Source organism: Budorcas taxicolor, chromosome 19 (genome assembly GCF_023091745.1).
Source record: "Budorcas taxicolor isolate Tak-1 chromosome 19, Takin1.1, whole genome shotgun sequence".
Classification (NCBI taxonomy): domain Eukaryota; kingdom Metazoa; phylum Chordata; class Mammalia; order Artiodactyla; family Bovidae; genus Budorcas; species Budorcas taxicolor.
Window position 1 is genome coordinate 34,977,260 of NC_068928.1, and position 21,671 is coordinate 34,998,930.

The 21,671-nt window shown below is 58.7% G+C and overlaps 1 protein-coding gene across 2 annotated transcripts; it reads left to right on the forward strand.

Annotated features, from left to right (window-relative positions):
- The first annotated feature begins 1,656 nt into the window (after positions 1-1,656).
- On the forward strand, positions 1,657-19,790 carry MAP2K3 (mitogen-activated protein kinase kinase 3). 2 transcript variants are annotated; one of them, XM_052657499.1, is made up of 13 exons: positions 1,657-1,841; positions 10,713-10,779; positions 11,048-11,096; positions 11,824-11,937; positions 12,034-12,153; positions 12,562-12,678; positions 13,559-13,610; positions 14,735-14,862; positions 15,290-15,367; positions 17,103-17,242; positions 17,825-17,909; positions 18,256-18,301; positions 18,796-19,790. In XM_052657499.1, exons 1-13 carry the CDS (start codon positions 1,793-1,795, stop codon positions 18,834-18,836), a joined length of 1,086 nt encoding a protein of 361 aa, XP_052513459.1. In that variant the 5' UTR covers positions 1,657-1,792; the 3' UTR covers positions 18,837-19,790. The 2 variants fall into 2 exon arrangements, with proteins under 2 accessions (XP_052513459.1, XP_052513460.1); XM_052657500.1 differs by lacking the exon at positions 17,825-17,909.
- The last annotated feature ends 1,881 nt before the right edge of the window (positions 19,791-21,671 follow it).

Sequence of the window (21,671 nt, forward strand, 5' to 3'; positions counted from 1 at the left end):
GGGGTCAAGTGTTCAACACCTGGTTTGGGTGGTAAGATCCCATATGCCTCCCAGCCAAAAAACCAACAGGTAAAACAGAAGCAATATTGTAACAAATTCAATAAAGACTTTAAAAATGGATCACATCAAAAAATCTTAAAAAAAAAAAAAAAAAAAAGAGGAGGCCTACAGGATGAAAGGGACCAGCTCCAGGAATCATGGTGGAAGGCTGGGGGAAAAAGATGTATCAGGCTGAGGGAACAGCAGAGGCGCAGGCCTCACGGTAGGACGGGTATTCGTGTGTACAAGGCGCAGCACTGAGAACCCACTAACAGTGCGGAGGGAGCACAAGTCCCAGCGGTTGGCAGGGGGCTGAATCCAGAAAACCCACCGGACCAGGCTTGCAGTCTTGGTGGGGAGGTGTCTGTGCTGTTGCCCATTTTCCAGGTGGGTAAGCAGCAGGTCCCGAGGTCACAAGACCCATTTGGGACCAAGTGCTCTGGGCCACTCCCGACACCCAGGAGTGGTGAGCCCGGGTCAGTTTCCCATAGGAAGTTCACGAACACTTGCTGGGCATCTAGTGAGTGCCAGGCCCTATGCCAGGCACTTGTGAGCTCACACTCATGAACCCATTTCAGAGAGGTTGCCCTGTCCCTGTAGCACAGGTATGTCAGCAGGCATGGAGATGCTCAGCACCCATCTCTGAGTGGCACGGTTGGCATTTGAACTCATAACCTGCTGAGTCCATAGCTCCTGTCTTTCTGCCCACGCCCCGGGTGCAGGAGGAAATAATGATAATAAGGAGGCCTCACCTTATCTCATCGGGCCTCCTCATCACTGTGAGGGTGGGCCCTATGGCCACCTCATCTTACAAACGAGAAGGCTTCAAGCCTTTCTAGGAAGTGGTGGAATCTGCTTCCCTCACGTGAGGTGCCTGGCAGGTGACACACTCTCGCCCACGTGAAGCGAGGGACTGACCTCGTGACCTCTACTAGACTGTTCATTCTAGTGACCTGGTCCCAGTGCCAGATTGGTGAGTGGCTCTTGAAATCCCCCAGGCTCCACGTGGGAGCAGGAGAGAGGGCTGGTCCGTCCGGAATGAATAGTCAACAAACACCTTCTGAGTGTCTGCGGAAGCCTGGGTCCCTTCCTTTCAGCAGCGCCCGGAGGCGGGGACGCGGAAACAGGCTCCGGGGTGACATGACTTGCCCAGGTCAGCCTGGCCAGGAAGTAGTCAAAGCGGGATGTGATCTCGACCCCACCAGGGGGCGGGCGCACTTTGACGCCCGCAGCACCCACTTTTCCGCTCCCCGGGCCGCAGCTGGGCGGGCCTGGGGTACCCAGGGTTTCTGGGCACTGCAGCCTGCGCACCCGGGGCAGGCCCGGGAGTGGGCTGGGCTGGTTTCCTGACCGGCAGCGGGAAGGACCCGCCCGAGCCCCGAGGGGCGGGGCCTGACGGGTTTCCCGGTGAGGGGCGGGCTTGATAGTCTGTGGGGGGAGCCGCGCCCCGGGCCAATGGAGGGTGAGGCTTGAGTTTGACGGGCAGGCCCCGGACGGCGTTTGATAGGCAGGGGCCGGGCCCGGAGACTGGAGGGCCAATGGGTTCGCGGGGCGGGGCCTACGTCGGCGCCGTCCGGCTGGGGCCCTGCCGCACTGCCCAGTCTGGCCCCGCCGCCTGCCGCGGACACGTCCCTGTTGCCGCCCTGCCCGCCGCCCGGGCCGTCCGCCTGCCCGTAGCCATGAGCGCACTCCGCCCGGGCCGAGCCCGCCACCCCCTGGACTAGTTCTGCCGCCGCCCGGACCCGCCCGCACCATGGAGTCTACTGCCCCGAGCCCGCCTGCCGGCGTGCCCACGTCCAAAGGTAGGAACGCGCGGGCTGCGGACCCGACCTCTGCGCGGTCTCCTGGCCGGGCCCGCACCCGGGCAGCTTCCCGGCCCGGAACCCCTCCCTGATCGGTCTCGGGCCCAGCCCGAACTCTGGCGAAGGTTTCGTTCTGATCACCCCACGCCGGGTCAGAAACCTTGCTTGGACCTCCCCGTTTGGGCCTTAACTGCAGCATGGACAGGAATGAACACTCCCAGTCTGGGTCCCTCAGTTGGGTCCCAGGTGGGATTCACTCCCATCTTGCACCCAGCCCCGCTCCACTCCTGCGTCCCAGGGCTGTATCCTGGCTGGGGTTTAACTGCCCTTCTGGGGATCTCTCTGTAAACGCCTCCTCCCATGTGGGTGTCCTGGCTACAGTCCAGCTCAGATCTCCCCTACCTCTCCCCCAAGGCTCTCCATCCTAGTAGGCCCCACCATGGCCCCATTCCTGGCCGTCCTTCAGCCCTGTCTCGGTGAGGGGGAACCTCTCTTGGCCTCCCATCACACCTTACTGCATGGCCTCTCCACTGGCTCTGCTCATCTGGACTTGCAGGCTTCTCTCTGCACCAGGAGAGCTCACCTCCTCTTGTGCAGGGTTGATTGCTACCAGGTCTGTCCCCGCTGTCTGTGGGTCCAGGGCCAACTGCCGGGCGGTTGCTGGCTATGCAATGGTCTTGCTTTTGTCTTCTCCAAGCAGCCGGCCTTCTTGGAAATTTTTGTGAGGTGGCGGCTGCGGCAGCAGGATTTGTCATGCAGAGGGGGAGGACGAGACTTGGAGGGTGAAAGGGGGATTTTTTTTTTTTTTTTGGCAGGAAAAGGAAAGGATGTTTTTGGCATGTCAGAGTCTCAGAGGGCTGGACTTTGTGAGAGATTTCCAAACCGGACGCATCCGTAATGAATGGGTTGCCCCCGCCTCCCTAACCTGCTGCTTCACGCCAGCAGCAGGGGTGTCCTTATCACACCTACCTTCCGTGGACTTCAGGCGTAGGATGTGAGATAGTGAATACTAAAGAGTTCTAGGCAATTGTGGGTGATGATGATGAGAAGCCTTAGCGGACAGTCTGACTGTGTTACTGTTACCATTTTTCTTGCTGGAAAGGCCCCAGCCATGTGGGATCCAGGCCTTGCCTCTCCTGGATTGTAGCTGCAGAGTGAGGAGGAGAAAGGTAACAGCTGGCCCTTAGGGGCCCTAATCAGGGGTTACCCCTGCCTCTCTGGGTGGGGCCAGGGTGGCAGCTGGAGCGCTTGTGGGGTCACAGGGAGGGTGTGGGTCCTCCTTCCCTGCTGCTGCTCCTGGTGGCTGCAGTGGCTGTGGACCCGTGCCCAGCAGGCCAGGTGGAGGGTAACTGAGTCTTAACCTAAGTGGGAGGCTGGGTCCCTGACTGCTGCCTAGCTACTGTGAGTACCCGGCAGGGACTTGCACCGCGCCGACCTCGTGGAGCTTGGGAACCAGGAAATCAGACATTTCTCTTCCCCAGCTCCAGGTTTAGGCCTAGCCTGGCCAGGCTGTGAGACCTCAGGCAGGTCTATCAACCTCTCTGGGCCACAGGGTTTTCGTGGGCAGAAAGAAGAGATTCAAAGCAGTGTTTGTTTTTGAAGTCCCTTTCTGCTCCTCATCAAAATAAAAATTAAAGTTGCAAGGTTGGGAAGGGAGAGGAGTCAGGCGTATGAAGGAATAAAGCACTTTGGGGCAACACTCATATGCTGTGTGACTTGAGCCCTGGTATTGTCTTCTCTGAGCCTCTCAGCAGAGAGAGGGCCAGGATGAGTTTCCAGTTTCTGGGTCTGGATAACAGATGATGTTGAGTGGGTTGGATGGAGGGTCAGGGGTCTACTCAAGGCCCAGGGACACCCTTAACCTCTTTGGGGTTTGTGGCAACACGTGGCAGGGAAGCCACAATGCCTCCCCCCGAAAATCCCAAACTTTTCCCATGTGCCATGCATTCACCCATTTATGGTTCACAGCCTCATTCACAGACAAGGAAGCTGAGGCTCAGAGGTGTTCAGCACCTTGCCTGAGGTCACACAGCTGTGACAGATGGAGGTGGGGTTCTAGTACTCAGTGCCCAGTGCTCCCCTGTGTCCCTTTTCTGTGCTGGGTGCTTGGGCTGAGCTGGTGGGACACTTCCCTTTCCCCCATCACACCTCTGTCCAGAAGCATCTCCTTGAGTCCATGCCTGACCTGGAGGATAGCCTGAGCCAGAGATGGTGCCTTATGTGTGCACAACCCTTTATAGCTGACACACTTCATGCTCACTGCAGTGAGGCCCATTTGACAGGTGACAAAACTGAGGTCAGACAGGAGGAGTGGCTCAACCTAGCCCCTCCCATAGTGATGTCCTCCTTCACGCCTTCTTGAGGAATTTGGACCAAGCAGGGTGTGGTTGGCACCTGACCTTAGGGAGCTTTACCTCTGAGCTTCCTGCCCTGCAGGGGTGCCCTGCCTTGCCTTCCCTGCCCCTGGCCTGGGGAGTTTCCAAGAGTGCATGAGGCCCCAGGCCCCATAGCCTTGATATTTTCCCAGGCCCCCTTGCCCACAGGCCATCTCTGCCCGGGGTCAGAGGCTGAAAGCAGCCAGGGTCAGAGGGCATAGCACAGTCTGGGTCTGCTGCCTCCAGCCACATTTGTCCTTGGGGTGCCCCCAGCTGCACTGTGAGTGCTGACCCCATGGGCACTTCCTGGTTGATCCTCCTGCTGCCCCCTGGGCACACTGAGGCTGCAGGCGCACAGTGTCCTGGCCTTTCCTGCCATGTGGCTGCCCTCCCCTACCCGTCCTGTCCCTGGCTCTTAGAAAGATTGGAAGGTGGCATCTTGGGGACTTTCCCCACCCCTGGCATGACGCACAGGAAACTGTCTATCAGCCAGCCTGTGGCTCAGGGCCTGAAGGGAGCAAAGTTCTCAGCCACTTGTGCGGGGAGAGGGCCGGGGCAGCGGGAGGCTTCCGGCGGGTGAGTCAGCGGGCACTGGGCACTGACTCACTCTTGGGGCATGCCAGCCTGCCGGCTGCAGCTTAAAGGGCCAATGCCTGGCTGCTGGTGGGTGGGAGGGGGGCTGAGTCCCCACCTCATGGGCCAGCCTCTGGTCCTGGGTTGGGCGTGGAGGCGGCCCCCTCCCTGGACCTGGTACAGGGTGGCTCCAGACCCCTGCTCCTGGCCCCTCGCCCATCCCCCCAGGAACTTCCTCTTGCTCATGGAGCTGGAGCAGGTGGTGGTGACTGTTTGCCGCCCTCGGCCCAGGGGCTCCTCCTGCTCAGATGTGCAGCTGGGGGCTCCAGGCTGCAGAGGAGCAGAGGTGCCTTGAACTCCCACAGAGATGAAGACTCTGGTCAGATCCCACCCAACCCCTCCGCTGTTATGTTGGACGTCCACTGCCCACTGTAATGCTTTCAGTCCCCTGGCATTGCCCAGCTCTCAGATGCAAGGCCTCAGCTTCTTCACCTGCAGAATGGGTATGGGAGCCCTGCATGCTGGCAGCTGTGAGGATGTGTGTAGACAGCCTCATCCCCCTCGCTAGTACCAGGTACAGGGACAGCAGAGACTGCCCTCTGCCTACGAGGAACCTCAGTGAGACAGGAAGGGGGGCAGAGCCTGGGCTCAGGGGTGGATGGGCCTGTGTTCAAATTCTGACTCACTCCACTGCTTCCCAGCTTCCTCAAGTGCCCTCTCTGACCCTTAGTCTCCTCTTCTGCAAAGTGAGAGTAACCAACCCCCCATCTCAGAGTGGTGGTAAAGGTGGGAGATAGTGTTTGTCAAACAAATGTCATCTGTTATTTTCTCGTTGTTATGGTGGTAGCAGTTGTTCATTGGTGGATGAACAAACAGAATGGGGACCTTGATGGTGGACTTTAAGCCCTATGACACGACTCTGGCTGCAGCTGGCACCTGCCAGGCTCTGGTCCCCACACTGGAGCTGGGAGCTTCATGGCCTTTTGGGCCCTCCTGGGGAGGGCTCATGGGGAGCAGAGAGAATGGGATGGTTGCCTCCCCCATAGTGTGGGGCATGTGGGACCAGGAGTCAGGAGAGTGGGAACCTCCTAGGCCAGCCGCTCAGTGGGCAGAGCCCCTTCAGGGCCAGGCAGGGCACTTGCTGTGGGTATGCAGGGTTGGGTGAGGACTGTCTTGACTGGGGAGCACCGTGGCTGGAGAAAAGGAGGCGGCGGGGGAGTGATTCTGAAGGTCCAGCTTCAAGGTTCGCCATGGAGCTGATGGGGAGCAGCCGGGAGGCAGGGCCTTGGTGGCCATGGGGAACATTGCCAGTGTCTTGGGAGGGGTCACTGTTGGGCTGCAGGGGAAGAACAACACACAGAGAGCCCCATGCCAGCTGGATGAGGGAGATGCGGTGGGCCTGCCCGGAGCTCAGCTCTGCACGCTGGGGCTCATCGCCTCTAGGGATTGTACCTGCTTCCCCTTGGCGGTGCCTCTCAGAGGTACTCACAGCATTGCCCACGTGAGTTGGGCTTCTTGCCCAGATGCTTCTGTGGTTGCTTCCCCTTCAGTGGCTCTGGGGACCCCTGTCCCCCCAGAAAGGGTCACCAGACTCACCCTGATGGGGACAGGTACCTGTCACCCTCTCCCTGTCCTGAGGACCCCTCTCTGGGGTGTCACTGCAGGCTGAACTGGCAACCCAGGGGTTGTCCTGGCTTCTCTGGGAGACTATGTCCAGTCACCCTTCCCCACCTGGTGCCCCTCCAGGCAACCCTGAACTGTCCTCCTGTGGTGTGGGGCCTGGGCCTGCAGCCGCTGCTGATGCCTCCCAGCAGGTGGGCATCCATTCCTTTTATGTGTTTTAATTGCACGTATATCGCAGACACCACAAGGTTATATAGAATGTACCTCTGCATTTTAAGGAATAAAGAAAAGCGAATTCTGTACTCCTGACACCCAGCTAAAAAATATCTCACATTTCTGTGCCCCTGAAGCCCTTCAGTGTTGCCTCTTTCTGATAACTGTCCTGACTTTTGTGCTCATCATTTCTGTATTGTTGTTTTAAATCGAGCCCTAAGGTACATGTGGTGTATTTAAGTTCACTGACTTGCAGGAGTCCTGGGCCAGCATCAACACTGTGGTCTGTGGGGCCAGCGCTGGTGTGTGGTGGGGGTGGGGAGAGGCTGGAACTGGCTGGCAGTGAGGAACTGCCCCATGGGGGTGATACTGGGGCCTCCGTTGAGGGTCAGCGTGTTAACATTTGGAAGCACTGAGTGTGTCTCAGCGTCTGTAGCTGTTATTGCATCAAGTGAATCTCAAGTTCCCAGTGGTACAGTGTTCCGTCTGGGCAGCTGTACCACCAGCCCTGACTTTCATTGACTGCATCATTGTATAGCTTCCAGGGTTTGTCTTAAGCTTTTCACAAGCGAATGGTCCAACGGGACGAGTGAAGGGCCTCGGGTGTCAGCAGAGGTGTTTGGGCGCCATCAGGGAGTGTAAAGTGATGCACTTCGAGCCCAGTGTCTGGGGACCAGCAGCGGAGGCTCAGTCCTGGCCAAAGGCCCTGACCCAGGCAGCCCTGGGCCCACTGGTGAGCATGTGCCCCGATGGCACAGCCCGCAGCCCCAGAGCTGGGTCTCCACTCACTCCACACTTGCCTTGGCTCTTGTGCAACCCTGTCGCCAAAAGCGAGGCTCTCTCTGTGACGAGTTCAAATCCCACCTTTGTGCCTTACAGGCTGGGTGGTCCTGGGTAAGTCCCTCCCCTTTCTCTGAGCCTCAGTATCCTCATTCATACAGTGGGGATGAACAAAAGCACCTGCCTGTTCAGTAGTCAGATACAGCACTAGAGCAGTGCCCAGCCTGCATTGAGCTACGTCCCCACTTCTGTACCTCCAGCCCAGGCCTGCTCAGGACCTGACTGGGCACCTGGAGCCTGCCCTTAGCACAGGGGTGTGCCAGCTGCCCAGCCATGACCTCAGTGTGGAGTGATTTCATCCCATTTTCACAGACAAGGCAACATGGCTGGTTGTCGGAGGTGGGGGCCTCACTCTTAACTCCCTCTTGTCCATGATAGCAGCAGCCTGCCGCTCAGACGCAGGCCTTTCCTGTCTCCTCTAGGCGCCACGATGCCCCTGGAGGAGAAGCTCTTCGCTTCACCTCACTTAGGGAAACCAGGGCTCTCCACTCCAAGGAGCCTCCACAGCCAGGCCCACATCTGCCACAGCGCCCCCAGTGCTGAGCCCACAGGGAGCACCAGACTGGGCTGGGGCCGCTCAGCCCAGCAGCCCTGCCCGCCCCCCAGCCCACCACCCCACAGTGGCGAGGTGGCCACTTGGCCACATGCTGGCTTCCTAAGCCCCGGGACCCCACCTCCCTTGTGCCCCCACCTCCTGCAGCCCTACTCATTTGCAGAGTCCATGGGAGGACCCCAAGCCATCCAGCTTACAGCCTCCGTCCCCTAATCGCTAAGCAGGCAGGCCCTGAGGCCAGGTCTGAAGACATTCGGCAACTTGGGGTGCTACTGGCATCTGCAGGGTAGAGGTGCCGCCCCACAAGCCAGGATGCTCCAGCCCAGGACGCCCAGCCTGGGGAGATAGGCCCACAGATGAAGGGGGCCTGGGGGCCCTCTGAGGAGAGGCTGCAGGTGTCTGCCTACCCATCCCAGGCAGATGCTGGAGCCCCTCCCAGAGGTGGATGGTTCACCCTGCTCTAAGTACAGCTGGGCCTGGGCCTTGTCTCCCCAGGGGCACTGATGCTCCCGCCCGTCACTGGACAGCCGTGCCAGCCCCACCACTGCTGGGCCCAAGCTCAGGGGCCCATCTGGGTTCACAGAGAGGTGCTGAGGCTATACAGCAGGGTGTGCTGGAGGCTTGGTCCAAACCCAGTCCAGAGGTGGCTTCAAGAGGGTGTGCACACCGTGGCAAGGGGTGCAGGTCTTGGGCGGGAGGCTGGAGGAGGCACTGGACCACAGGAGAGGCCTGTGGTCACTGTTTCTGCTCTGGGTGGTCTAGTTCCAGGGCTGCCCAGTGCTTGCGATGCCCATTCTTCAGCACCAACTGAAGGCTGGGCACTGGGCCACATTCTCAGCTGGCCAAGAGGCGGGGACACGACTGCTTGGAGAGGTGACCCTCGTTGGTCCCCAGGAGGTGTGGGCTGAGGAGGCGTTGCCTTGGGGCTCAGGCCCATCCCGCTCCTTGGGGAGGGGAGCGGGCTTCCTGGGGCCCTTGATGTTGGCAAACTTCAAACAGGAAAGGAACAAACTGTGCAGGTGTGGAGAGAATGAGCCTGGCCAGAGCTGGCCCTACCTGTGCCTCAGGGAGTCCTGTCCAGGGGTCTGGGCCTACTCCCGGGAAGGTTGGACCCTGCTGGTCCCCTCTCACCTCATGCCCCAGCTGGAGCTGGGGACAGGGCTCCTCCCAGATGGGGAATCTGAGGCCCAGAGGCATGAAGCCTTCCTGGGGCAGTGGGCAGGGGTGAGATGAGGCCTTGGGTCCAGCTTCAGGCCTGAGTCTGCCCTGCCTTGACCCCTGTAGGCCTGCTGGGCTTATCTCCCCCGCCAGCCCCCACCCCCTCCGCACCCCCCACCAGCCGGGAGTGAGTTGGGGTGAAGTGCTGATGGCGTCACGTGTGACTGTGGATCCTCATGCTTCTCCACCTGGGCCCTTTCTGGGGCAGCTGAGGTTGAGAGAGGCGAGGGTGCCTGCACACAGGGCCTGCATACAGGCGGCCTGCACACGGGGCCTGCACATGGGCGCCTGCACACACAGGGCCTGCATACAGAGAGCCTGCACACAGGGGGCCTGCACACGGGCGCCTGCACACAGAAGGCCTGCACATGGGGCCTACACACGGGCGCCTGCACACACAGGGCCTGCACTCAGGGGGCCTGCACATGGGCGCCTGCACACAGGGGGCCTGCACACAGGGGGTCTGCACACATGGGGCCTGCACACAGAGGGCCTGCACATGGGGCTTGTACACGGGTGCCTGCACACACAGGGCCTGCACACAGAGGGCCTGCACACAGGGGGCCTGCACATGGGCGCCTGCACACAGAGGGCCTGCACATGGGGCCTACACACAGGCGCCTGCACACAGGGGGCCTGCACACATGGGGCCTGCACACGCAGGGCCTGCACACAGGGGGCCTGCACATGGGGCTTGTACACGGGTGCCTGCACACACAGGGCCTGCACACAGGGGGTCTGCACACAGGGGGCCTGCACACGGGTGCCTGCACACATGGGGCCTGCACACAGGGGGCCTGCACACAGGGGGCCTGCACACACGGGGCCTGCACACAGGGGGCCTGCACACACAGGGCCTGCACACAGGGGGCCTGCACATGGGCGCTTGCACACAGGGTCCTGGCCCATGGGCCTGGCTGTGGGTAAGGCCTGTCAGAGAAAGCCCCACCTGCTGGGTGGCTTCAATACTGGACTTCCTGTCTGGTGGCTGGAGCCCATCTAGGTGTCACAGAGCTGGTCCTGCTGTGGCCGCAGATGGTCATCTTCCTCCCTGATGCATGTCTTGTCTCTATGTCCAAGCTTCTCTTTTTTAAGGAGCCTGTTGTGTTGTATCAGGGCTCCACTTTGTGACCTCACTGTGACCTGGTCATTTCTGTAAATCCAAGTAGGATCATGCTCAGAGGTACTGGGTGTTGGGACTTCAGCTTTCACTCTTCAGGCCTGGGAGCGCAGGGGCCTCATGGGGGCTGGGGAGCAGGCGCATCTTCCTTGGGGTGCTGTCTTTTCTCAGACGACCATGGAGTGACTATTTCAGGATGACCGGCGGGGCTTGGACCCTCTAGCCTGGGCTGGACATGTCCTGTGGGTGCCCTTGGCATCTGTGTCAGTGCCGGGCCCTTGGGGCCTGTCCCTCTCTGTCCCTGGGGATGTTGGTTGACCAGTGATTTATTGCACACTCCCTTCTCTCCCTTTTAGGAAAGTCCAGGAGGAAAAAGGATTTACGAATCTCCTGCATGTCCAAGCCGCCGGCGCCCAGCCCCACGTGAGTTGGCCTCTGGTGCTTCCTGGAAGGCCTCCTGCAGGGGCCAATGTGGGGGCCAGGCCGCCTGTGCGGGCGGCATCTCCTCTAAGCAGCTGCGGGGGCTGTGTGCCTCACACGTCCTCTCGGAGCCCTCCTTGCCTTTCTGAGGGCATGTCCATGTGACAGGCCATGTGCTGCCCCGCAGATGCTTGGTGACTGTGGGGGAGGGCTGGGACCCCCTTGAGAGGGCAGAGCTCTCTGGGGCTCACACCTCCGCTCCCCCCTGCAGGCTCCCCCGGAACCTGGACTCCCGGGCTTTCATCACCATTGGAGACAGGGTAGGTGTCAATAGACCCTGGGAGGTGTCTGTGGGTGGAGACAGAGCTGGGCTGTGGAGGGGGGCTGGCTCCCCGACGCTGACCAGGTGGCCCATCTGGTGGCTACCTCCTGGGCCCTGGGGAGCCAGAGTCACGGTGCTCAGTGTGCAGATCCCTGGCTCTGCCCAAAGGGCCTGCATTTCACTGGCACCTCCCGACGCCAGTGGTTCCCTTGGGAGGCCGTGTGCTGCCCACAGGACATGCTGAGGAGTCTTGTTCATCTGCCTGCTTGCTTCCTCTGGCAGCAGGTCAAGAGGGAGGGTGGGCGACCAGGGCCCCGCTGCTCCCTGGGAGGCAAGGCCTTTCTTTTGTCCTGTCTGTGTCCCCAGAGCCTGAAACAGGGACTTACACACTGTAGGTGATGAATAAGTGAGTCTGGCCACCTGAGAGGGTGGGGCGAGAGGAAAAGGGCGTTTCTTTAGGGCCCAGCACCGCTGGGAGCGTTTCCAAGGCTGATGTGCTGACACCCTGTAGTAGCCTTCTGATGTAGGTGCTGTGCCTGTTTTAGAGAAGGTGAGGGGAGGCTCAGAGAGGTTACATGACTTACCCCAGGACACACAGCAGAAGTGGCTGGTGCAAGACTTGAGCACAGGTCTGACTGGCTGGTGATTTTCTTTTTGCTGCCCCAGCATCTCCACTGGTGCCTGACTTGGCCCCTCTGAACCCTCTCTCCTTTCTGTCCCCTAAGAACTTTGAGGTGGAGGCGGATGACCTGGTGACCATTTCAGAGCTGGGCCGAGGTGCCTATGGGGTGGTGGAGAAGGTGCGGCATGCCCAGAGTGGCACCATCATGGCCGTGAAGGTGAGCAGTGTCCCCGACCCAGGGCCGTCAGAGCCGGGGGCACCTGGGGCTGCACCCCTGCGGCCCGGGCTCTAACCGCAGCCCCTCCCCCCGCAGCGCATCCGAGCCACCGTGAACTCTCAGGAGCAGAAGCGCCTGCTCATGGACCTGGATGTCAACATGCGCACGGTGGACTGTTTCTATACCGTCACCTTCTACGGGGCCCTCTTTAGAGAGGTGAGGAGACACAGCCAGCCTCCACGCTAGCAGGGAGCCCAGGAGCTTGGGCTTACCCCAGGGGATACTGCACCCAGCCTTCTCAGAAGGCTGTCCTGGATGGGGTGTGGGGGTGGGGACAGTATGTTGCCGGTGAAGGGACCCATCGGCCAGGGTCAGAGCTGGGATGAGCCGTGGAAGTAGGAGTCTGACGGGGACAGCCAGTGTGACAGTCGGGGAAGGCTGCCGCGTGGACCCAGCAGTGTAGGTGAGCCTTGTCGGGGAGGGGCTGGGAGGTCAGAGAACCCCTGAGGGCCGAGGGGTGGAGGTGTGTCAGGGGCTGGCTGGCTCCATGGGGATGGGCATGGGAGGATGCTGGGCCAGGTAGCCCTGGGCAGATGTGGCTGAACTATGGCTGTCCACCTGCAGGGAGATGTGTGGATCTGCATGGAGCTCATGGACACGTCCCTGGACAAGTTCTATCGGAAGGTGCTAGACAAGGGCATGACGATTCCAGAAGACATTCTTGGGGAGATCGCTGTGTCTGTAAGTGGGGTTGGGAGGGTCCCAATGGTAGTGTTTTGGGCAGAGCTGGGCCCCCCGTGTGGCCTCCAGCTGTGGCCCTGCAGCTGGGCAGCTGCCCTTGGAAGCCCCAGGTGCCCCCACCCTCGACCAGAGCCTGCTCAGGAGACCCCAGGACCCTGGAGCCACACAGATTTGGCAGAACCAGGATCTCTGGGCCTTCCTGTGCAGTTCCTGAGTTTTGAGGCCACAGAAGAGGACTTAGTGTTCACAGCTTCCTTATCCTGAAGATGCTTGGAGGCAGCTCGTAGAGGCATGTGGTCAGGGGAGAAAACCATGGGTCTTGAGCTTGCATGTCCTAGGGCAGGCGGTTCCCTGGGCATGAGCACCCAACAGCCAAAGCAGAAGGGGAGTGGGGTCTGTGTACCTGTGGTCCTCATCCCTGACCGCAGCTGCGAACATGTAAACATACCCCCCCCCCCCCGGGCATTGAGTCAGGATCTTGGGGGTGATTCCTGTGGGGAGTGGCTCTGAGCATGTAGCCCAGTGACTGCTGGTAGGGGAGGGAGCGGTGGATGTAAGGTGCCTGCAGAAGGGCCAGATTCTACCCAGGAGTCTGGTGGAGGGAGGGACAGCATTCTGGGGGTTCATAAGTCAGACTCGCCAGGGTCTTGGTCACATCACCCGAGACCCTGGCCCATTCAGAGCCGTGCAGGAACCAGGTGTATCAGTATCAGGGTGGCCAGGACATTACAGCAAAGGCTGGGATGTGGGCGGGAGCCTTAGGTGGTGAGGGGCTGGGTGTGACCTGGGAGAGGGCGACAGACTGCCCTGGCTGGGGAGTCTTCTGGCTCTGTCACTGTTGATGGGCCTGTCTCTCCCCACCTCCCATCCCTAACACCAGATCGTGAGGGCCCTGGAACATCTGCACAGCAAGCTGTCCGTGATCCACAGAGGTCAGTGCCTGGACCGGCTGGGGAGGAGGGGCCTGGCCTCACACACACGTCCCCGCGGTCCTGCCGGGCCTGCAGTGCTGAGGCTCTGGGAGGCGACAGGCCGCTGGGTCTGGGAGGCGACAGGCCGCAATGTGCCCGCTGGGTCCAGGCCGCTGTCCACTCCTCTCAGCCATTCCTTTCAGCCCCCAGGCCCAGTCCCAGTTTTGTTCCCTGGTGCTCAGAGCACGGACAGGGTGGACCTTCATCCTGGGAAGGCCAGCCCATCTTGTCTTGACCTGTTGTTTATGTGTTGAGGAGTGTGCAGGTGGGATGTGTACCGCTGCACGAATCCGATCATCGTTTACACTGGGTCACGCCCACCCTCCCCTCCCTTTCTTGCCCTGTGACGGCCCAGTCCCCGACTCCACTGATTTTCTCATGGGGGTTGGTTTTGCTTGTTCTTAGCCTCCCAGTTGGGCCAATGATTCTGAGACTCAGTGGGGCTGTGTGTGTCCTGCCCGTCCCCTCCCTCTGTGTTCTGAGGGGTCTGCTTTTCCACACAGAGTTCACTGGGCTAAGCCCCTTTGACCACTCAGTGGTCCCCGGGTCACTGCTATTGGCAGGTTTTCGTGGCCCCTTTGGGCATCTCTCTGAGCCCCTGCAGACATCCTTGTAAAAGGCAGGAGGGATGCACATGTCTCCTGTGCGTGTGCTTGCTGGATGGCCCCGCTGTGCCCCCTAGCTCACTCCGTGCCCACTCTGTGCCCATTCCATGTCCAGCTTGAGTCCTGGGGCTCTGGGATTTCCCACAGACCTGCCTCCTGTGTTTGAGCTGTTGCCTTGTGCTTCCTGGCCAAGACTGCCGACCCCTCAAGGTGGATATTGGGTGGTTTACAGTGCTCATACTGTTAGTGTTGGGTTCCCTGCATTTGGGTGGACCCCAGAGCCAGAGGTTGCACTGGTAAGTGGAGGCTGAGTCCCAACTGTGAAGCTGCAAAGACACGGTCCTGGGGGAAGCCCTGGAGCTAACTTCTCTCCCCACCTGTGGCTGGAGGCTGGGGCTCCTGACTGTGTGGCTACCAGCTCTGACCTGGGCAGTGGCGGCCAACAACCAGTAGCTGAAAGGCGTGTCCTACTTCTGGCAGACGTGAAGCCGTCCAACGTCCTTATCAACAAGGAGGGCCACGTGAAGATGTGTGACTTTGGGATCAGTGGTTACTTGGTGGATTCTGTGGCTAAGACAATGGATGCTGGCTGCAAACCCTACATGGCCGTAAGTGGGGTGCCCAGGTCATGCCCAGAGGAAGCAGCCAGGCTCAGGCACCTAGCTGTGTCCTGCTCCATCAGGAATGAGGCCTCCCCAGACCCCGAATTTCCTTCTAGAGGGAGTCTCCTGCTCAGCCCTCTCCACCCCTTTCTGACTGGCCCCACAGTGTCCATTTGGATGATAGGTTTCACCTCAGCAGGGTGGCTGGTGGGGCCTGTGGGAGTTGCCGATACCCCAAGGTGGGACCCCCAGGTGTGGCAGCTGTGTGGCAAGACTTAGGCTTCCACCTCGAGACCCCGGCCCTCACCAGCCTCAGCTTCCACACTTGCTCTGGGGGAGGTAGAATGGGTGAGCACTGGCCCCTACGTTTTGTGGGGGGCAACCAGACCCAGCTGAGGGGGCCTGGGTGACCCTGCTCTGGCTCCTCTTCCAGCCCGAGAGAATCAACCCAGAGCTGAACCAGAAAGGCTACAATGTCAAGTCTGATGTCTGGAGCCTCGGCATCACCATGGTACGTCCTGGGGCACCCTTGCTGGTCGGGTGGAGCACAGGTGGGGGCTGTGCCAGGTCTGTGAGCTTCTGGGGGCCAGATAGTCTAGCCTGGACAGAAGGGTTGGTTGGCTTCACGATGTGAGAAGAGACAGTGCCATCAAAGATTATGGTGTCCTTAGCAGAGTGTCCGCAGGTGCCTTACGCCCTCCCTGGGTTAGGGCAGCGTTATGCCGCTCTCGTCTGTGACGACTTGCCTGTTGGACTTCCTCAGGGCTCGTGCTCACTGAGAATGCACAGCCAGCCCAAGACCAGCTGGCTCCTTGTGCACGAGGGCTTCACGACAGTGGCGAGGCTCAGCCCTGCCCTGCTCGTTCTTGCTGATTCTCCACGTTTACTCCCACAGATAATGCCATACTATGTGTCTCTGTGCCCAGAGGCTGCTTATGTTTTCATTTTTTGAGCTCTTTTAGAAAAAATTACCAGGAGAGGAATGACTAGGTCCAAGGTTTGGGCACTTCTCTGTTTTTGTTCTTGAGCTCTGGTGGCCACTGCATCCTTCTCTGCAGCCCAGGCAGGGTCCTCACTCCTGTGTGCCAGAGTCAGTGGAAACTATAGGGAAAAAGGAGGCTGTCTTTGCCCTATGAAAATCCACGGTCATAGCCGTTCCCGCCACACTGTGTCACCTCCATCTGTGGGCCTGTTTGTGTCTTGGCTGGAAAGGAGCCTGGGGCCTGATGAGAAGGTCCTTTCTGAGCACAACTAGTGATCTGTTTTGGTGTGTCTGCTTGAGACGAGGTCTCTCCTCTTTATTACGGTGGTCGCTTGTCAGGGTAGTGGACTTGAATTTTCATGTCAGTGGTGATCGCTTCTCAGGGAAGTGGACTTGAATTTTCATGTCAGTAGTCAAAACTGGAAGCAGAGGTTGTTGTGAGACAGCCATTCTTTGCTACAGATGGCTCCTGCAGGCGAGGCGTGGGGCACAGGGGGACCTGGGTCTGGTAGAAGCGGTGAGGCCGTGGCAGCCCTGTGTCACGGGAGTCGGGGAGAAACAGTGACAGGATCTGAGTGGAAAGGCTTCCTGGAGGTGGAAGCATTGGACATGGGCTTACAGGTGTTGGTGGCTGGGTGGTGGGGGCTTTGTGGAGGAGGAAGGGCTGCGGACTTCATTTCCTAATGGGGCCTGGTGGATTGCTGCACAGTCCAGGAGATGAACCTCTTAGTCTAACATTCCTCCTGAAGCTCATGAAAATCATTTCATTTCCCGCTTGCCTTTTCGCTAATAACAACAGCCCACATAAACGGCATCAGCAGCTAAGGTGTTGCTGAGACATTAGGGAGGAGGGAGTGGTCTTTGGGGAACTTCGAAGCTGATCACTCTTCTAAGGCTCTTTGGTGACAGTGGCCTTATCGGGAGCACCCCAGGCTGCCAGCCCTCTGATTTTTCCAGGTTAACTGGAACCTGGGTTTTAATGCAAAACCTTCTGAATTCAGATTGCTTGAAAACCCGATAGCCAAGCCAGTCAAAACCCAGGGCTGAATTTGTATCATGAGCTATAGTCTTTGCTGGCTGGGACAGAACTAACTCCTCTGTCCCCTTGGCTTTCATCTTTGGACTGATGTCACCTGTCAGCCCCTTGACCTGCCTCACAGCCCAGCTCTGGATGCTGGACCAGGACAGGCAGGATCTTTGAAGGCTTTGCTTCCATGTGCAGAGTGTGGGTGTCTCTGACCCAAGGGTGCTATCTCCACTGCAGATTGAGATGGCCATTCTGCGATTTCCTTACGAGTCCTGGGGGACCCCCTTCCAGCAGCTGAAGCAGGTGGTAGAGGAGCCGTCCCCCCAGCTCCCAGCTGACCGTTTCTCGCCTGAGTTTGTGGACTTTACTGCACAGTGGTGAGTCTCAGCCCTGCTCAGACCTGAGGGTCTCCCTGAGCCCAGTCAGTACCCCTCCCTGCCCTGGCCAGATCCCATCCTCCCTGGGCCCGGTCTCCTTTTTGAGCAGATAAACCCCAATAACAGCATCAAAATAGAAAGCAGAAATAGTTAGAGTATAAGGATAATTTGACAAGCTATGGTCCTGGGAGGAGTTTTTAATACTGTTCCTCTAGAAACGGACAGATCACATAGATCAAAAAAGAAAATGAAGAGTATATGAAGGATTTAAATACACAGTAAATTTGCTCTTGTTGATGTGTAGAATTTTGTATCACATTAAAGAATGCCCACAAGATCCTTGTAAAGATTAATTATGTTTGAGATTACAGAGGAAATAAGGGAAAAGGCAGGAGGTAGAGTCTTAGAGGCCACATTCTCTGACTGGAATTAGATGGAACAGGAAATACATAACTATGGAGAAAAAAAGCTACAAGGAAATTAAAAGTGAATTCTAGTATACTCTGGGGTTATAAGAGAGATCTAAAACATAAAATTACAAAGCAGTGAGAAGTGAAGACTGAGACTGTAACATACCAACAGCTATGTGCTGTGGCCGGAGAGACGCCCAAGGGAGAATTCACAGCCTTTCCTTCTTTCACTGGAAAAGAAGAAAGTCTTAAAACAGGTGCGCCTGGCAGGCAGGATCATTCTCCCCCAGGACCCATGGTAAGGAGCTTCCTCTCTCGATTAAGGACACCAAGCATATGATGGTTAGTGGTAGCATGTTAGTATTGGGATCATTGGAAATCTCCTAGGTCACTATTGGTCCAGTCTCTCTGGTGGGCACCACGGATCCCACTCTGCCCTTGGAAGCCCCCAGGACAGTTCAGCCCTTTCTTTCCTGAGCCTCGGGAGCATGTGTGCCCCCTTGCTGCTTGGGCAGGGCCGAGCCCAGCCTGACTTGACTAGCCTGGATGGGCTGGATTTGCTTCCCTGCCATCCTGGCCCCAGCCTACCCTGTTCTCTCCTAGCCTGAGAAAGAACCCCGCGGAACGCATGAGCTACCTGGAGCTGATGGTGAGTGTGGGTGGGGCTCTCTGGGAGAGGGCTGCCTCTATGCACAGCAGTGGGCAGCTCCTCTGGCTTGCCTCTGCATTCAAAATTCTTTGAGGAACTTTGTCGCTCATTCTCTCATTCACTGTGTACTCTGGCTCCCTCTTTCACCCTTCATGCCAGGCCCTTGGAGTGGGGCAGAGGGCCAGCAGGGCAGGTGGGCCGTTTTATTTGGAGGTGTCGGGAGGTTTTGCAGGGGAAGTGGGCCTCGAAGGATGAATGAGGGTCTTCTCTCTGACGGAGAGGGCACTCCACGTGGAAGGCGCATTGTGGGCAGAGTCCTGGAGTGTGCAGGCAAGAGCGAGTTGAGGGTGGTTGTGAGAGAGCTGGGGAGGAAGCCTGCACACTCTCTACCTGGAGGGCCTCCAAGGGCAGAGGTGCTGGAAGGGTCAGGGTGCGGGTTAGGACTAGGGGTTGGCTGGTTGCCCCTCCAAGGTGACTGCCTTCTGTACCCTCAGGAGCACCCTTTCTTCACCTCGCACAAAACCAAGAAGACTGACATCGCTGCCTTCGTGAAGGAGATCCTGGGAGAGGACTCGTAGGGGCAGGGTTTGGACCTGCTCCAACCCTCTGTTGGGGCAGTGCTTGCCCACACCCATAAGCTACTGCCGCCCTGGCCTTGGGCACCCAAGAGGAATCCAGGGGGCTGCTCCTGCCTGACAGGCAAGGTCCCAAGTGCCAAAGAACCAGACCATCGGGGACCCCCAGTGCCTCTGCCCCTGCTGCTCCAAGGACCCCAAGACTCTGGACTTGGAGGGCCCTGATGCCCCTCACAGAGAAGGCAACCCTGCCTTGTGCAGGCCACTGCCTTGGCCCAGCCCTGGATACCACCCAAGTTGTATATTTTTTTATCTCTGAATGGACTGAATGGACTTTGCACACTTGGCCTAGGCTGGCCACACCTCTGTCCCGGCATTGGTTGGGGGACCCAGCATGGGAATGAGCCACGTGAATTCCCTGGAGCCCCCACAAGGCAGGTGCCAGAGCCGCCGAGGCCTTCACCCCAGCACTGGCAGATGGGGCGCTAAGGGCACTGGGGTCACCTTGCCCTTGCCTGCCGCCTCTAGGGGTGTTGTTTCACCTTTATTTTTTTAATTTATCTTCCTGATTTTTTCTTTCGCTTTGTGGGTTTGGCTGGTTTTTCTTGCATGGTTTGGAGCTGATCACTTTTCTGTCACCTGCTAGGGGACCAGCAGGCTAAGACCTGCCCTGTCTGCTCAGGCTGGGGTCTTGGGAGATGGGCCTAAGGTCTCCACTCAGAGAGGTGCTAGGGGAACCATCCAGCTCATTCTCCTTGGGGACCGGCTCGACAGGGGCTGTGGATTTGCTTTTGGTATTGTTTAAAAAAATATATATATATTTTTTTTGAAGAAAGGACTGCCTGTCCAGGGTCCTGTCCCTGATGGGTTGGGGCAGTTGGCTGATTGCTGTTTTAATTAAAAAAAAAAAAAAGTGGGGCAAAAGGTTGTGTGACTGTGTGTCAGAGCTGTGAGCCCTCCCGCTGTGCAGTGGTGGCTGGTGGCTCTGAGGGACAGGGACAGGCAGCATGGTCAGGGGGGCCTCTGGCCTTCCAGGGCTGTGCACTTCCACATGTGAGGACACAAGGCTGCCTCCGGACTGTGACGAGGCTGCAGGCCCTTGCTGGATGCTGGACAGAGCACAGACTTAGGCCTAGTCCCCTGGGGGCATTGACAAGTGCATTGTCAGGCGCTGCACCGGGGCTGGGCGGCCACCTCACCGAGGGTAATTTCATTATCCCCAGCTCACAGATGAGTCCAGAGCCACACAGCTCAGGATTGGAGAACTAGGCTCTGGGACAGAGGGAGTGGGGCAGCTGGTGGATGGCCCCCTTGGCAGGGTTCTCTGTGATTCTTGAGGCCTGGGCTGAAACCCTCTTCCTTTAGACTGAAGTAGAAGGGAATTTATTTGCTCACATAAGTGTGCCTGGCTTCAGGCCCCGTGGGATCCAGGAGCCAGGTTAATCTCCTGTGGAACTTAAATCCACCTTACATGTTTTCTTTATCTCAGTTTTATACTCCCCACTTGGGGCCATGTCAGGACTCAAGTAGCTGCTGCCAGCTTAGCAAAGTGGTCCAGAACTGCTGAAGCCCCAGGACTGGCTCTTCTCGGCTGGGAAGGGTCATAGGCTCATCCTCATGCCCATCTTGGGCAGCAAGGATCCTGCTCAGGAGAGTTTTCTGGCCTGCACTCCAAGATCTGAGAGCAGGGCCTAGCTGGCCCTCTAGGGGAAAGGGTACGTTCCCACAGGAGACACGGATCCTCCTGGGGTCCCTCTTTCCTCTGCCTCTATCCACCAGTCCTCCCATCTACAGCCAGAGGCGGAGTGTGACTTTAATGCCCAAGTTGGCCTCAGCCTGGGACAGCCTCTGCGGGTAGTCCTGGATGCAGCATTTAACAGCCTCAAGCTCCATCTGGGCGGGGAGGCCGTTCTCACCTGAGGGGGTCTTTGTGACTGTACCCTGTGCCTGAAACGCCCCTTCCCACCTTCTGTGGGTCTCTGCTTACCAGCTCCTGACTCCTGTGACTTCCCCAGGGAGGCCAGCCTGCACATGGCCCTATCGATTTACTAGTCTGGGCTAGTTAGACCCGCCACTATCGTGTGCTCAGTGCCGGAAGCTGCGGAGCGGGGAGCGCCCCACCTGTGATCAGTGGAAACACTAAAATGAATGAACACGTGAGAAAGGCCTGAGGGCGTGGTCCGGCAGGTGCGCCCGTGGATACCTGCATAGACGGATCGGCCAGCGTGCGAATGTGCCTCCGTGCGCGTGCCCGCGCCTACCCCACTGCCCAACAAGCGCGCGTGCACAAACGCGCGCACGCACGCACGCGTGTCTTCAGCGCGCGCGCAGGTCCAGCCGACCCGAGCCCCGGGCACAGCCCGGGGTGCTCCTCCCTCCGCAGCCACCAGGCGGCGCGGCACAGCCCCCGGCTTCTACCCCTCGGCCCTGGCGCGCCCAAGCGCCCGTCCTCCACGCGGAGACCCGGAGGAGTGCCCCCTGTTCTGGGATCACGGCGCTCTTGTTCAGTCGTTCAGTCGTGCCCGACCTTTGGCGACCCCATGGACTGCAGCGCGCCAGGCTCCCCTGTCCTCCACTGCGCTCTACAGCTGGTAAATCATCTGCAGTGTCCAAAGGACTTTGCCATTTACAAAGCCCAGAGCTGTTCACAAAACACAGCTTACAAAGTAATAATTGACCAATAACAAGGCCCTCCGCAGGGTTGCAAAGCACTTGTTACCCAGCAAGTGGTTCACAGTTTGCCAAGCAAAGTTCCTAGATTCCTCTTCCTGTTGGTGTGAACATGGTTGGTTGCA

Bases quoted from the DNA above. Each gene is read 5' to 3' on its own strand.
- MAP2K3 (XM_052657499.1), top strand. From the start codon at position 1,793: ATGGAGTCTACTGCCCCGAGCCCGCCTGCCGGCGTGCCCACGTCCAAA. The intron at 11,938-12,033 runs GTGAGCAGTGTC...CTCCCCCCGCAG, and splicing joins GCACCATCATGGCCGTGAAG to CGCATCCGAGCCACCGTGAA. The intron at 15,368-17,102 runs GTACGTCCTGGG...TCTCCACTGCAG, and splicing joins GGAGCCTCGGCATCACCATG to ATTGAGATGGCCATTCTGCG.